The 11,304-nt window shown below is 40.0% G+C and overlaps 1 protein-coding gene across 1 annotated transcript; it reads left to right on the forward strand.

Moving 5' to 3' along the window:
- The first annotated feature begins 5,145 nt into the window (after window positions 1–5,145).
- atf5a (activating transcription factor 5a) lies at window positions 5,146–11,304 on the forward strand. The gene is made up of 4 exons (XM_067438819.1): window positions 5,146–5,698; window positions 7,201–7,446; window positions 7,759–8,971; window positions 9,226–11,304. The coding sequence occupies exons 2-4, from the start codon at window positions 7,305–7,307 to the stop codon at window positions 9,410–9,412; spliced, it is 1,542 nt and encodes a 513-aa protein (XP_067294920.1). The 5' UTR covers window positions 5,146–5,698; window positions 7,201–7,304; the 3' UTR covers window positions 9,413–11,304.

Genomic DNA, 11,304 nt, shown 5'->3' on the forward strand with positions numbered 1-11,304 from the left:
ATATATATATATATATATATATATATATATATATATATATATATATATATATATATATATATATATATATATATAATTGTTTTTTTGGCTGCAAAGTTTCTTAAACAAATGGCTCAGGTGCTCAGACATGTAACTAAAAACTATATGCCTGCTACCTGATTTGTAACTTTATTATAGAAGATTATTTGGTGGGGGACCATTGCAGTAAATATTTTAGTTTTTTAAGATCTTGGTACGTTTGTGCCAACAGGTTTTGTCTTGCCAAAGCTTCACCCATGTTGATATGTGTACTCTGATTTGCACATCTTTTATTTCAGGGTTTTAAAAATATGTGGATGTGCCACTATGACATAATCAGATATTTTGTGTATTGTGCTATTCAGATAATTGACATCTAAGTCAATGAGAAGAACAGTGTGAACTTTTGATAATTCATTGTTACAACACTAACAATGTATTTCTAAATATTAACTTTTTCCTTTTGACACAAATAAGTATTATATACTCAGAGGCAAATAAAAAAAGTCTAAAAAGCTTTTTTCCTGAAGTCACATATAGAGCAGGGCTAGTTATCACCTTACTCCAGTGAATATTTTTCAGCGTTTTGTTTTTTTCAGTATAAACGCATACCTTCAAGTTTTGACTGAAGAAACAAAACAATTCATGAAGAATGTAAAAAGCAAACGATAGTATACAAAGAAAGAAAAACATTGTTTTGGACAACAAATATTGTAATTAATTTAGATGTATAAAATGTATGTTGTTATGTAGACTTTTATCTGAATGTATCCCAGTGTTGTTTCTTTCTTTCTTTCTTTCTTTCTTTCTTTCTTTCTTTCTTTCTTTCTTTCTTTCTTTCTTTCTTTCTTTCTTTCTTTCTTTCTTTCTTTTTCACTTGTTTACCAAACAGCTGTAACTAAAATATTATTTTAAAATGTAAAATTGCTTCTGAAGAGAAAATTATTCAACATTTGAACTTTTAACTCAAAACGTTTAAGCTACATATATATGTATAGGGCTATCCTCATATATATATATATATATATATATATATATATATATATATATATATATATATATATATATATATATATATATATATATATATATATATATATATATATAGCCTATATGAGGTATGAGGTTCACCGATTAAAATAACACTGGTATAATCGCCTTTATCCATCCACTAGGCCTATACGACAAAGTAAGTTATTCTTAAGAATATTTTATATCTAAAATGTTAATATTCACATGACAAACTATTATGCTATAACCTATATTTGCGTAACAGGAAAAAACATAACTGCCAAATCAAATGTGTGGCACCAGGGGGTTCACTTCCGCCTCGCCGTAACCACAGAACACTCAGTTAGACATCAGTTACATCTGTAGGCTAACTATCAGTTATGGACAGGGAAATTCCCAAGACTAGGTCCACAGTATAAAAGATAAAGTTTATAAACGAAAAATAAACTTGTGGATTTATTTTTACTTTGAAAATAAACCTTTTGTTATTATTATTTTAAACATGTCACGTTACATTTCCATGAGGGATGATGTCCGTGGATAAATAGAAAGTAGAGCGCTCGCGAAGCGGTTGGTTTACCCAACGTGCTCGGTAGAGGGCGCAACTCGTCATGTTTCACCCATAGACCGTAAAAAAGTCTCACCGCTTTAGCGCGTGTTTTCATGCTCCAGATGTGAGGGCTGGATCTGCGTTCCCCTCTGTGTTCTGCTGCGGGCCCCGGGGCCCTGAGCTTGTTTTCTTCTCTGCATCGCACCCAGTCATTACCATAACAGTTAAATGCAACTACAAATGTCATCAGCGTAATAATGATGCCATCTGTCTCCAGCAGAGGCTCACCAATTAATTTATCACTTGATGCTAATTCATCTCACTTTAAAATTAAGCAAGATAAAAGCAAAAGGAACTAACTCAACTAACATAATACATGCAAAAAACGAGACAACAAATTTAAATAAGGACGTCGCTTTTAGTTCAAAAATGTAACGTGTAAACAACCTACAAAGACGCTAATTAAACCTAAGATCATTGAGTTTCAAAGAGCAGCAGAAGTCTCCCATATCAAAGCAAGAGGGGAAGGTTTGTGCCTTTAAATCAATAGGGACTTAGCTGACATGATCAACTGTTGAGCCCGTGTAGAAGATCAACTCGGAGACATTTGAGGGGAGCCACTCGGGAATCTAGAGCCCTCCACTTTGAAGCTGTGATCAACCGACCTAATCCAACCATGAGAACCAGCAGCTGCACGAGCGCGCGCTCGTTCTTCAGGCACACTGGGGCTTTAATATGTTTACAAATGTAAATCTACATAAACGTAAATAATAACCATTTAGAAAAGAAAAAAAAATACTCAAGGGGCAGGGAACATTCCAACACTAACTCCTTGAGTTTGTCCTTGAGAGTGGCTCGTGTTTAGTTTGAGATGAGATAACGTTACGCACCCCCAACACAGCGGCGTCCCGCGGGAGGCGCGCGACAAATGCACTTTCTCAAAATCAAACAACTTTAACGCTGCCTCGCGCTCCCGTAGGAACAGTGAAATGACTGCGGTTAGTTCGTGCCATGCAACATGGGTTATTAGTCACATCTTTATCCTGCAAGTTTGTTATTCTAAATAGGACATGTTTGGGGGAGGGGGTCGTCAAACCTCTTGGAACCTGTTGGAAGGTTATCTCGATTCCCACGATACGGTGCTTCAGTGGGAAATGAAACAATAGCAATTTTGCTAAGATTTCTGCTAGATGATTCCTGCTGGATAAAACTAAAACAAAAGTTACAGCAAGTAATCGAAACTTTAAACGATTTGATCGCTCGTGCAAGGGAGAATCAAAAAAAGAGACAACAATGAATTCAGAAGGAGATGGTGATGAAATTGTGATGTAACTGTTACTAATGTGTGCTATACATGAACTTGGCATGATGCGTTTGCTCTCTCTCACCCACTCCTACTTAGGCTACTCTCTGACTAACATACAGAATGCCAGAGGGAGGGGGGCTCATTTAAGAGGCGCCAAAACAAAGTTAATGAAAGAAATAAACACCATAAAATTACAAGATTGGCTTTAAATAGCTAGTGTTTATCGATTTAGATAGGCACCCAAAGACTATATCTCACGATTCAATTAGCTCATTTTAATTGTTTCACATATGGACAGCCGGATTTATAGAGGGGAACAGATTTATCACTCCAACCACCGTTTTTAATCCTCAGAAGCTGTGATTAATTAACGCCATGGCCTGGACCTACATCTCTATTTGCAACATCAGCTATTTAAGCTGGAAAAAAATCTCAATACAAACAGAGACTCAAAGTATGATGGCCCAACAGCACCGGAGCTGTCTGTGGCTTGTTGTGTGTGTCTGTGTGTATCTCCCTCTCTCTCTCTGTGTGTGTGTGTGTGTGTGTGTGTGTGTCTGTGTACTGCTGACTTTCTCTCACGCTTTGCGCAAACAGGGCGCCCCCACGGACCAATTAAGACACGGCGAGTTGGGAGAGTCAGCGCTTTCCTGGGAGAGATCCCACACTTCAACAACCATTATTATCTCAGTCTCTTCAACGTTACGACTGCGGTCACGAAGATTGCATCAGGCCTCACTTCTACAACTGCGAGGCTGAGCCGACTCACAAGAGGAATTACAGTATCACAGTACCTTCAGAAGCCCCTCTTTGATCCCGCCGCTCTCTGACTGCTCCTCGAGAAAGCAGGTGTCATCTCGGTTCATGCAGGGCTATTAAGTGTAAATAAAATCAATTTCTCCTCAGTCGAGGAAGACGTAACCTTCTGCCAAAGCTACGGCATATTCCCTCTGACAGTTTTACACTTTCCTCTGTCTGTTCGGGTTTTCCATGTTTTGGCAAGATGGTGCTTTTCAATTTTGTTACACATCCTGTCATCATAAACCGAAAAGCTAAGTTTCAAAATGTTTGTGACGACACTTAGGCTATTTCATTTGACGACTGTGATAGGGCGCGTGTTAATACGACAAAAAAGTCATTTCAATGAAAGAGGTTAAGACACTTGTTGCAGTTGTGTTTGTTAAAGACTGAAGTAACTTTGCAGGGAAAGTCGTTTTTATTCAACAGAGACAAAACTGGAAAACACGGGCCGAAAGAGGGAGCGAGAGTTCTCGTTGCAAATCCCATGGCAACAGCAACCAGAAAACATGTCTAAAATAGGGGGCAGTGTTCGCTATTACTATAGCAACAGGAAGACATAGCTCCTTCAATCAGCTTTAGGATTTGCTGAGGGGGGAAAACAAAGCTTGATTCTATGAAAAACCGTTATTAACGGGGAATTAAGTTTGTGAGTTTGAGGATAATTTGTCTCGTCTGTGACCGCGCATGACTTGAATAGCTCAGCATGTGGCGCCGGTCCTTCTGAAGTTGAATCGGAATGACCAAAATATGACAAACAATGGATGAAACTTATAACGCTAGATAGGGTTTGCGTTTTTCTCGATTGCAGAATTTAGCTTCCGCATTTCCCGATGGCAGTTATAGAAATGCTGAAGTGGAAATAATGACGTTAAAGACGACACTTGTTACACGCACTACATTAGAATATAAAAAGAGTGAATGGTATAGAGTAGCCTATACCACAGTGTCGGTTCTTTATAAATAAAACAATACTGAGCATAAGTTTATTTGCGCTAATTGTCTACGCACACAAGTCATTCAAATCTGAATCACCCTACAGTTGAAATGTAAATAAAAATCTTGTATTTAAAGAGCTTAATTCAACTCAACTGAACCGCTATGGGGGTGGCGTCCAAAACACGCATCAGCAAATGCCACAACAAATGTTACACTGTTTTGTCAGTAAAGTTCCGTAAACTGCCCTTCCGCGACATGAAAGTTTAACCACTTTCAGAATTTGCTCTCGGGATGTTTACGTGAAACATGTGCACGGAGAGTGGAAAACCGAAGACCACTGGGAAGCAACGTCTCTCCAATGGCAGCCAATGAGGGAAGACAACAGTTCCTCTCCAGCCAATAGCTGCACGACAGTGTCGGTCCGTCCAGCGAATCTGCTAGCAGCTTGAAGCGCTGATGCAACTAAGCTGCAACAACAGCCATGTATCTCCTGGGTAGTAGAAAGTGTTCTTCCTCGCTAGAAGAAATCAAGTAGTCCCCGTGAAACAATACATATTTGAACGGCAGTGTATGCTATGCGTGTTATGATATGAATTTTTCATGTATAACCAGATACTGCAACTGTATGATAATCATCCAAACTCTCGTGAACAGCCGCTTCTTGATTACATATTCTTCTCTCAGAGCCTCAAACCCATAATGTTTTCATGCCAGCGGGATTTTGTGTTTTCTCGGAAGTCGTTGAGATAGCGAGTCCTGAACCTTGTGGGCGTTTTCACCGGCCCGAAGTGTGAAATTTATCTCGACCCATCCATAGGGCGGAGGAATCTATAGCACTGGGGGCTGTCCGCGTGACGCAGCTGGTTGCTAGGTGTGGGTGACCTGATGCATTGACTCAATTAGCCGATTCTCAGTCATCAACTCCATCACAACAAAGCAAGACCAACAGCACTTCAGTCCTAGACACTCCAGAGGAGACATGGCTTTTTAATTTAGTAAAGTCTTCGATCCTAAAGAAACGCCGTGCTTTGCACTTGCAACGCACCCCAAACCCACAACATTTAAGCAAGAATGGAGTAAGTACAACTTATTACTTTACTGCTTTTTGCCAGGCTTTTGTTTTGTCTCTTGGCTTGTACTTTTAGGGTGTATTGCTTTGGTTTAACGGTTGTTCAGCACGTTGTCACTCCTAACAGTGCCTCAGGCGATGTTTTATGCACATTGTTGCCTTATTGGAAAAGTTTCAAAAACTCACTTTAGCTCTTTTAGTCGTCGTTAGACAGTTTTGCGACTTTAGTAATGATCAAACTAAACTGAGTTTGACCTATTTAAATAGGATGTTCACATGTTTAATTTAATCTGACACACAACCCACTCTTTTACGCACTTTACTTGTTTGTTGAACAGCTTGATGGTGGTTTTTATAGATTGGTTATCAATAGTATACATATGCATTACCTGTCAATTTAAACAATAGTACTGCTACACAGGTGCTTCTGTCATTATATATACAAAAGTAGTTTTTTTCATTTGTGTCATCCATATGCCACGTTATTGTATAGTTTTTTGTTGCATGCAGCGGATGTTGTTTTTTCTCTCCTAGAAATTGCGTTTGAGAAAGCATGAGTCGTTTTTAAAGCTTTCACGAGGATTTGCTGTCTTTGTTTCGCATTACGTCATAGAGTGTAACCCACGTGCTGGCCAAGTTCAGACATTCAGTTCAGAGGCGTCTGCACCATATGCATCTGCCATTCTGCTAGAACGAATTACTTTTAATAGCCTACTTGATTGCAAAAGAAAAGGCTTTGTTTCTGCCGTTTGTCATTGCGTTCAAAGTTGTCTCTGATTATTCTGTCAGCAGAAAAGGTTGTCCTGTGTCTGACCTTAGACTGTAAACAAACTGGACTTCAGTGTAGGTGCAAACTAAGGTTATTGGGGCGTTTGGAGCTACCTTAGGTTGCATCATACAAACAAAAGGATAGTCCAGATAACTTGTAGAAATAAGCTCTAAATATATGTATAAACAAAAAAAAAGAGTGTTTTAAAAGTTCTTGATATTGTGATTTATTATTGGCATGGTCCAAAATATGATTTGAAGAAGCTTTACTTTTGTGTGTCTGTTGTATATTTAGGCTGCTAATAAATTTCCCACAAGTAGAGCATTCGCCTGCTTCTCTAGGATCTCAGTAGAACTCCCCTAAGTGGGCACAAGGGACTTTGATGGATGGAAGAGTGGTAGTTTTCTAAATTGGTCCCTCGCTAATCACCAATGTGTCTTAGCTGATGCGGTAGGAAAATTGGGGGAGTTACAGTTATTTTACTCAGTTTGCACTGTATCCCATAATATGTATTTATCAGTTGGAGATATTTTTAGATATTTTAGAAAAGACAGGACAAGTTTAGAATGGAATGTCCCACCAACTAGGACATAATGATTTTTTTTCTCCTCCATCCTATTTTAGCAACTAAAGAATCATGTTGGTGTGATAGTGTCTTCTCGAAACCAGATAGACCGAAACCTCCATAGACAATGCGTTTTAACACACCGTGTCTCATCCTATTTTCCCTCTTTTTTTAGGTTTCATAATGCGCACCCAGCCCTGTTTTCTGTGGCTCAACTCTCAAACTTCACTATCGTGCACTGTAAGCTCGGACATTTGAATCGTAGGACCAACGGACAGGATGATGACAATGTCAGCACCTATTTGGAAGACTCTACTCGTCTGCCCGGCAGACCCCCTCACTCTCTCTCACCCACAGGCTAACCACAGCCAATCGGAGGGGCGCAGAGGGGAGGGGCCAGAGGAGAACCAGCACTTAATTGGTGAGTTGCAGTGAATACAGTTTTTTATTTTTCCCAGTTTCAGGTGGGCACCGCACTGCAGCACATTTCGTTCTCCTTGAACAGTGAGTAAAACTACCAACGTGGATCTATTTTATATTATTGGTAGATGACGTGCTAGTTTGATACTGCCTTTCGCATTTTGGATTTAGTAAGCGCACTGAGATGTTATTTTAATTTTTTTAACGGGTTGTTAAAATACTGCTGGTATAGTTGTTTATTTGGTTTAAATAATTGTGCTGAATTGGATCTCTAGGCCAGTGATTAACATGTTGAACTCTGTTTTCCTCATAGGTGATGGTCTTAGTGACTGGATGACGGAAGAAGTAGATTTCTCCTCTTACCTCCCAACCCCTCACTCCTCTCCCTCCCCCAATGCATCCCTTCCCCCCTCGCCCCTCCAGCATGACATCCAGGTGCCCTCAGATTTGGAGGTCATGACCTCTCTGCTGCAAGAGGAGCTTGCTCAGCTGGAGGATTACTTCCTGTCTGACCCACTCCCAGAAAAAGCCTCCAAACTGGGCAAATGCGACAAGGGTCCAACGGCAGTTGGTCCACCTTCGTATTACCAGCTGCCCTACGCATCGTATTCTACTTCCAACCAATCCGAATCCAGCCCTCTACTTGTTACCCTGGCAACTGGGGAACTTGACTTGCTGAGCTTTTGTGGGGGTCCCATTGGTCGTACCAAGATTCCTAGACATGCCCCTTACAGTTGCAGCCGCCCCAACAGCAACATCTGCAGCCGCAAGAGAGTTTCCGATGGGGTGAGGGTGGGTGACAGCTACGAGAGTAGCATTTGGAGTTCCAAAGGAAATTCCTCAGGTAACTCAGCTGTTGCGCCTGGTGGGAGCTACAGCTGTGCTGAAGATGAACGGGTGGTAGGCAAAGGCTACTGCCTAGGCAGTGCAGTGGAGATCAGGAGATGCGCCATTTTACCCAAAGAGGAGAAGAACTGCCGCTACACGGAAGAGGTCGGTGGTGCAAGTAAGGCCGGCGGTGGCGGGTATAACTTTAGTGGACCCGTTCAAATTCCCCACAAGAAAGACGAAATGATGATGTATGGTGTCAGAGAAGTCAATTTAAGTGGCATAGGAGGAAGTGCAGAGATGGAGATGATGGGCGAAGCAAAGAATGGTGCTAGTGACGAGAAGGCCAACATCCCCTGGAAGGCCGAACCCAATGAAAGCTCTTTCCTTCAAAGTACATCCCAAGAAGAGGCCTACCACAGCTTCCTCGGGGCCATCAACGACCCAGTGAAGGCGGAGAGTGTAGATATTCACCGGCAACATAACTTCCACTGCAACTTTCTCGAAGGCCAAGGCCCCGACTGCCTGAGCGGTGACCGCCACGCACCTGAAATGGGGTCTCCGTGTGCCAGAGGAGTCTGTGTGCTGAAAGAAGACCCATGCATTGTGAAACCAGACCTAGAGGTGCCACTAATCGAAGGGCACCACGGTGAACGCAAACAGAAGAAGAGAGACCAGAATAAGACTGCAGCTCACAGGTAAGAGTATTTTCAAAGTCATAATCATGTCCAATGTATTCTATATCAGTGAACATAGAAAAGTCAGTGGCTTGACTTGGTTGTGAAAGTACAAAATCCTTGACAGAATTGTATTATGCATCTGACAATGCCTTACATACAATGCCTGCAACCATTACAAAGTAGCTGTTTGTGGGATTTTAAAGACCACCTCTAAGTAAACAGGAAATGTGTGACCAATTCTGACTTACCTTTGTATTAATTGGTTTGACCAGGTATCGTCAAAGGAAGCGAGCGGAGCTAGACTCGTTGGAGGAACAGCTTCATGGTCTGGAGGGTAGAAACCGTGAGCTACGGGACAAGGCAGAATCGGTGGAACGGGAGATCCAGTACGTGAAAGACCTCCTAATTGAGGTGTACAAGGCCCGCAGCCAACGCCTCAAACAGGAAACCAGCGCCTGACCAAAAGCTCGACCACCTGACGATGGTCCTGCAAGTAGAATTGTTAGCTGTCTGATAGGCAATGGAGATTTGAGTTGGAATGTTTTCTGACTGAATGTTCTTTTTTTTAAGGATGTGGTGGAGGTTGTACTATTGCACGTTACTCAATCATTTAATTTTCGTTACAAACTGACAAAGTCCACCAACAGCTGCAGCACAGGCATCCACTTTCTCAGAAATAACTCCAAATCAGTCAATATGCACTGTGATTATGTCTTTGACTGTAACGACAGCCGGTTTTTCTTTTCTCTTGCTTTTCTCAAGAGTGGCTAGATGACTCATCCTCTTGTTTTCATGAATGAGCTTTAACAACAGAGCATTTACGATTGACAAAATTCAACACCGAATAATGCAATATGCATCTTCATTTGTTTAGAAAAGGCTGTAAGGTAATATCACAAGTTCCGCATATATCGACCTGCATTTATCTTAATTTATACAGTTTTTTATTAATTTTTATTTAGTTGTTTTTGTTGTTAAATTTATTTAGTAACAATTTCAACATTTATGGTACTTATACTAATGATGTACAACATTGGTAGTTTTTTTTTTCCTTCCGAATATTAAAATAAGGAATGAGCACTGATATTAAAAGCAATCTGTTTCTAATATATTGAGTTTCAGGGGAAGCACTTCTCAAAATGAATTTCCCTCAGGAATAATGAACCTGAAGATGTGTTTTTGAATTCCCAATTTTAGATTAGTCCTGCAGCTCAGGTATACGATTTATGTCCAAAGTCATGGAGGTATGTCAGTTTGTAACTCAATGCTGAAGATATGGCACTGCCTAATAATGTTGTGTGTGTTTATCTTTTCTGTACTTTCATTCTTGCATGCAGAAGATTTCATGGCTCTTTACAAAGAATGTTTGTTTTTCTTTCGTCTGAATGACATTTTACTGCATAAGTCTTTCTTGCTTAAGAAGCCCTATTTTATATTCTCTTGGCTAACACGTTTCATTAGAGATGAATGAGTGGCATTTGATTCACAAACTACTGTTTGGCCCAGTGTCTCTGCTGTTATTGCGACTACAATCAGGGTTTGTGATTTTATAAAGCTTATTTGCTCTAATGTACAAGTGTGTGTTGGGGGACAGAAAGTAAAATCTTTGTAGTGATACAGCTTTTTTAAACATGAAAAATCACTGAAACGATTGTGGTGGCTTTAGAATTGCAGACTTCCCAGCTTCTTAGCAATATTTCATCAACAATGTAAATGACTCAGTTTTTGATTTTTTTTTTCCAATTGCGATCATGCACAATCCTTGACAAATGTTATGATTTCAATGTTTACAATTTAGGATTTCAGGAGTTTATCCTGATTAACCTGTCTAGTTGACTCTGATTTTCTACTTGCTCAAATAGGAGACATGCATTTATCACAATTTAAACAGTAACAAAGAAATCAACTGCAAATCAGGCTTTGATTAGTTACTCTTTATTCTTCCTATTTATTCCTGTGAGGGCATTTTTACAGAAGTGTTGTGTGTACCTTAATACTACGTAGCAATATTACAAATATAATTTAATTCCTCTAAATAAGCAACCTGGATACTGAGAGAGCATAGCATATCGACTTCAAATATGCTTTCCTTGGCGGTATACAATCATGGTTATGAAATATAGTTAATCATGCGCTGTGTTGTACGGTCATTTTGTGAAGTTGAGAAATTTTTTTAACAACCCAAAATTAAGGCACACGATTTCCAAGAGTTTACACCAGCTATAATACTAAGACTAGTCATTTTGTACCAGGCATTTCGATGTATCGTCTCCGATTAATTCTTTGTGTTTCCTGTTGTTCCATTGAATTCAAATAAAGTGATTTATGTCAGCAACATTGCATGTTGGCGA

This window comes from Pseudorasbora parva, chromosome 3, assembly GCF_024679245.1.
Source record: "Pseudorasbora parva isolate DD20220531a chromosome 3, ASM2467924v1, whole genome shotgun sequence".
Classification (NCBI taxonomy): Eukaryota; Metazoa; Chordata; class Actinopteri; order Cypriniformes; family Gobionidae; genus Pseudorasbora; species Pseudorasbora parva.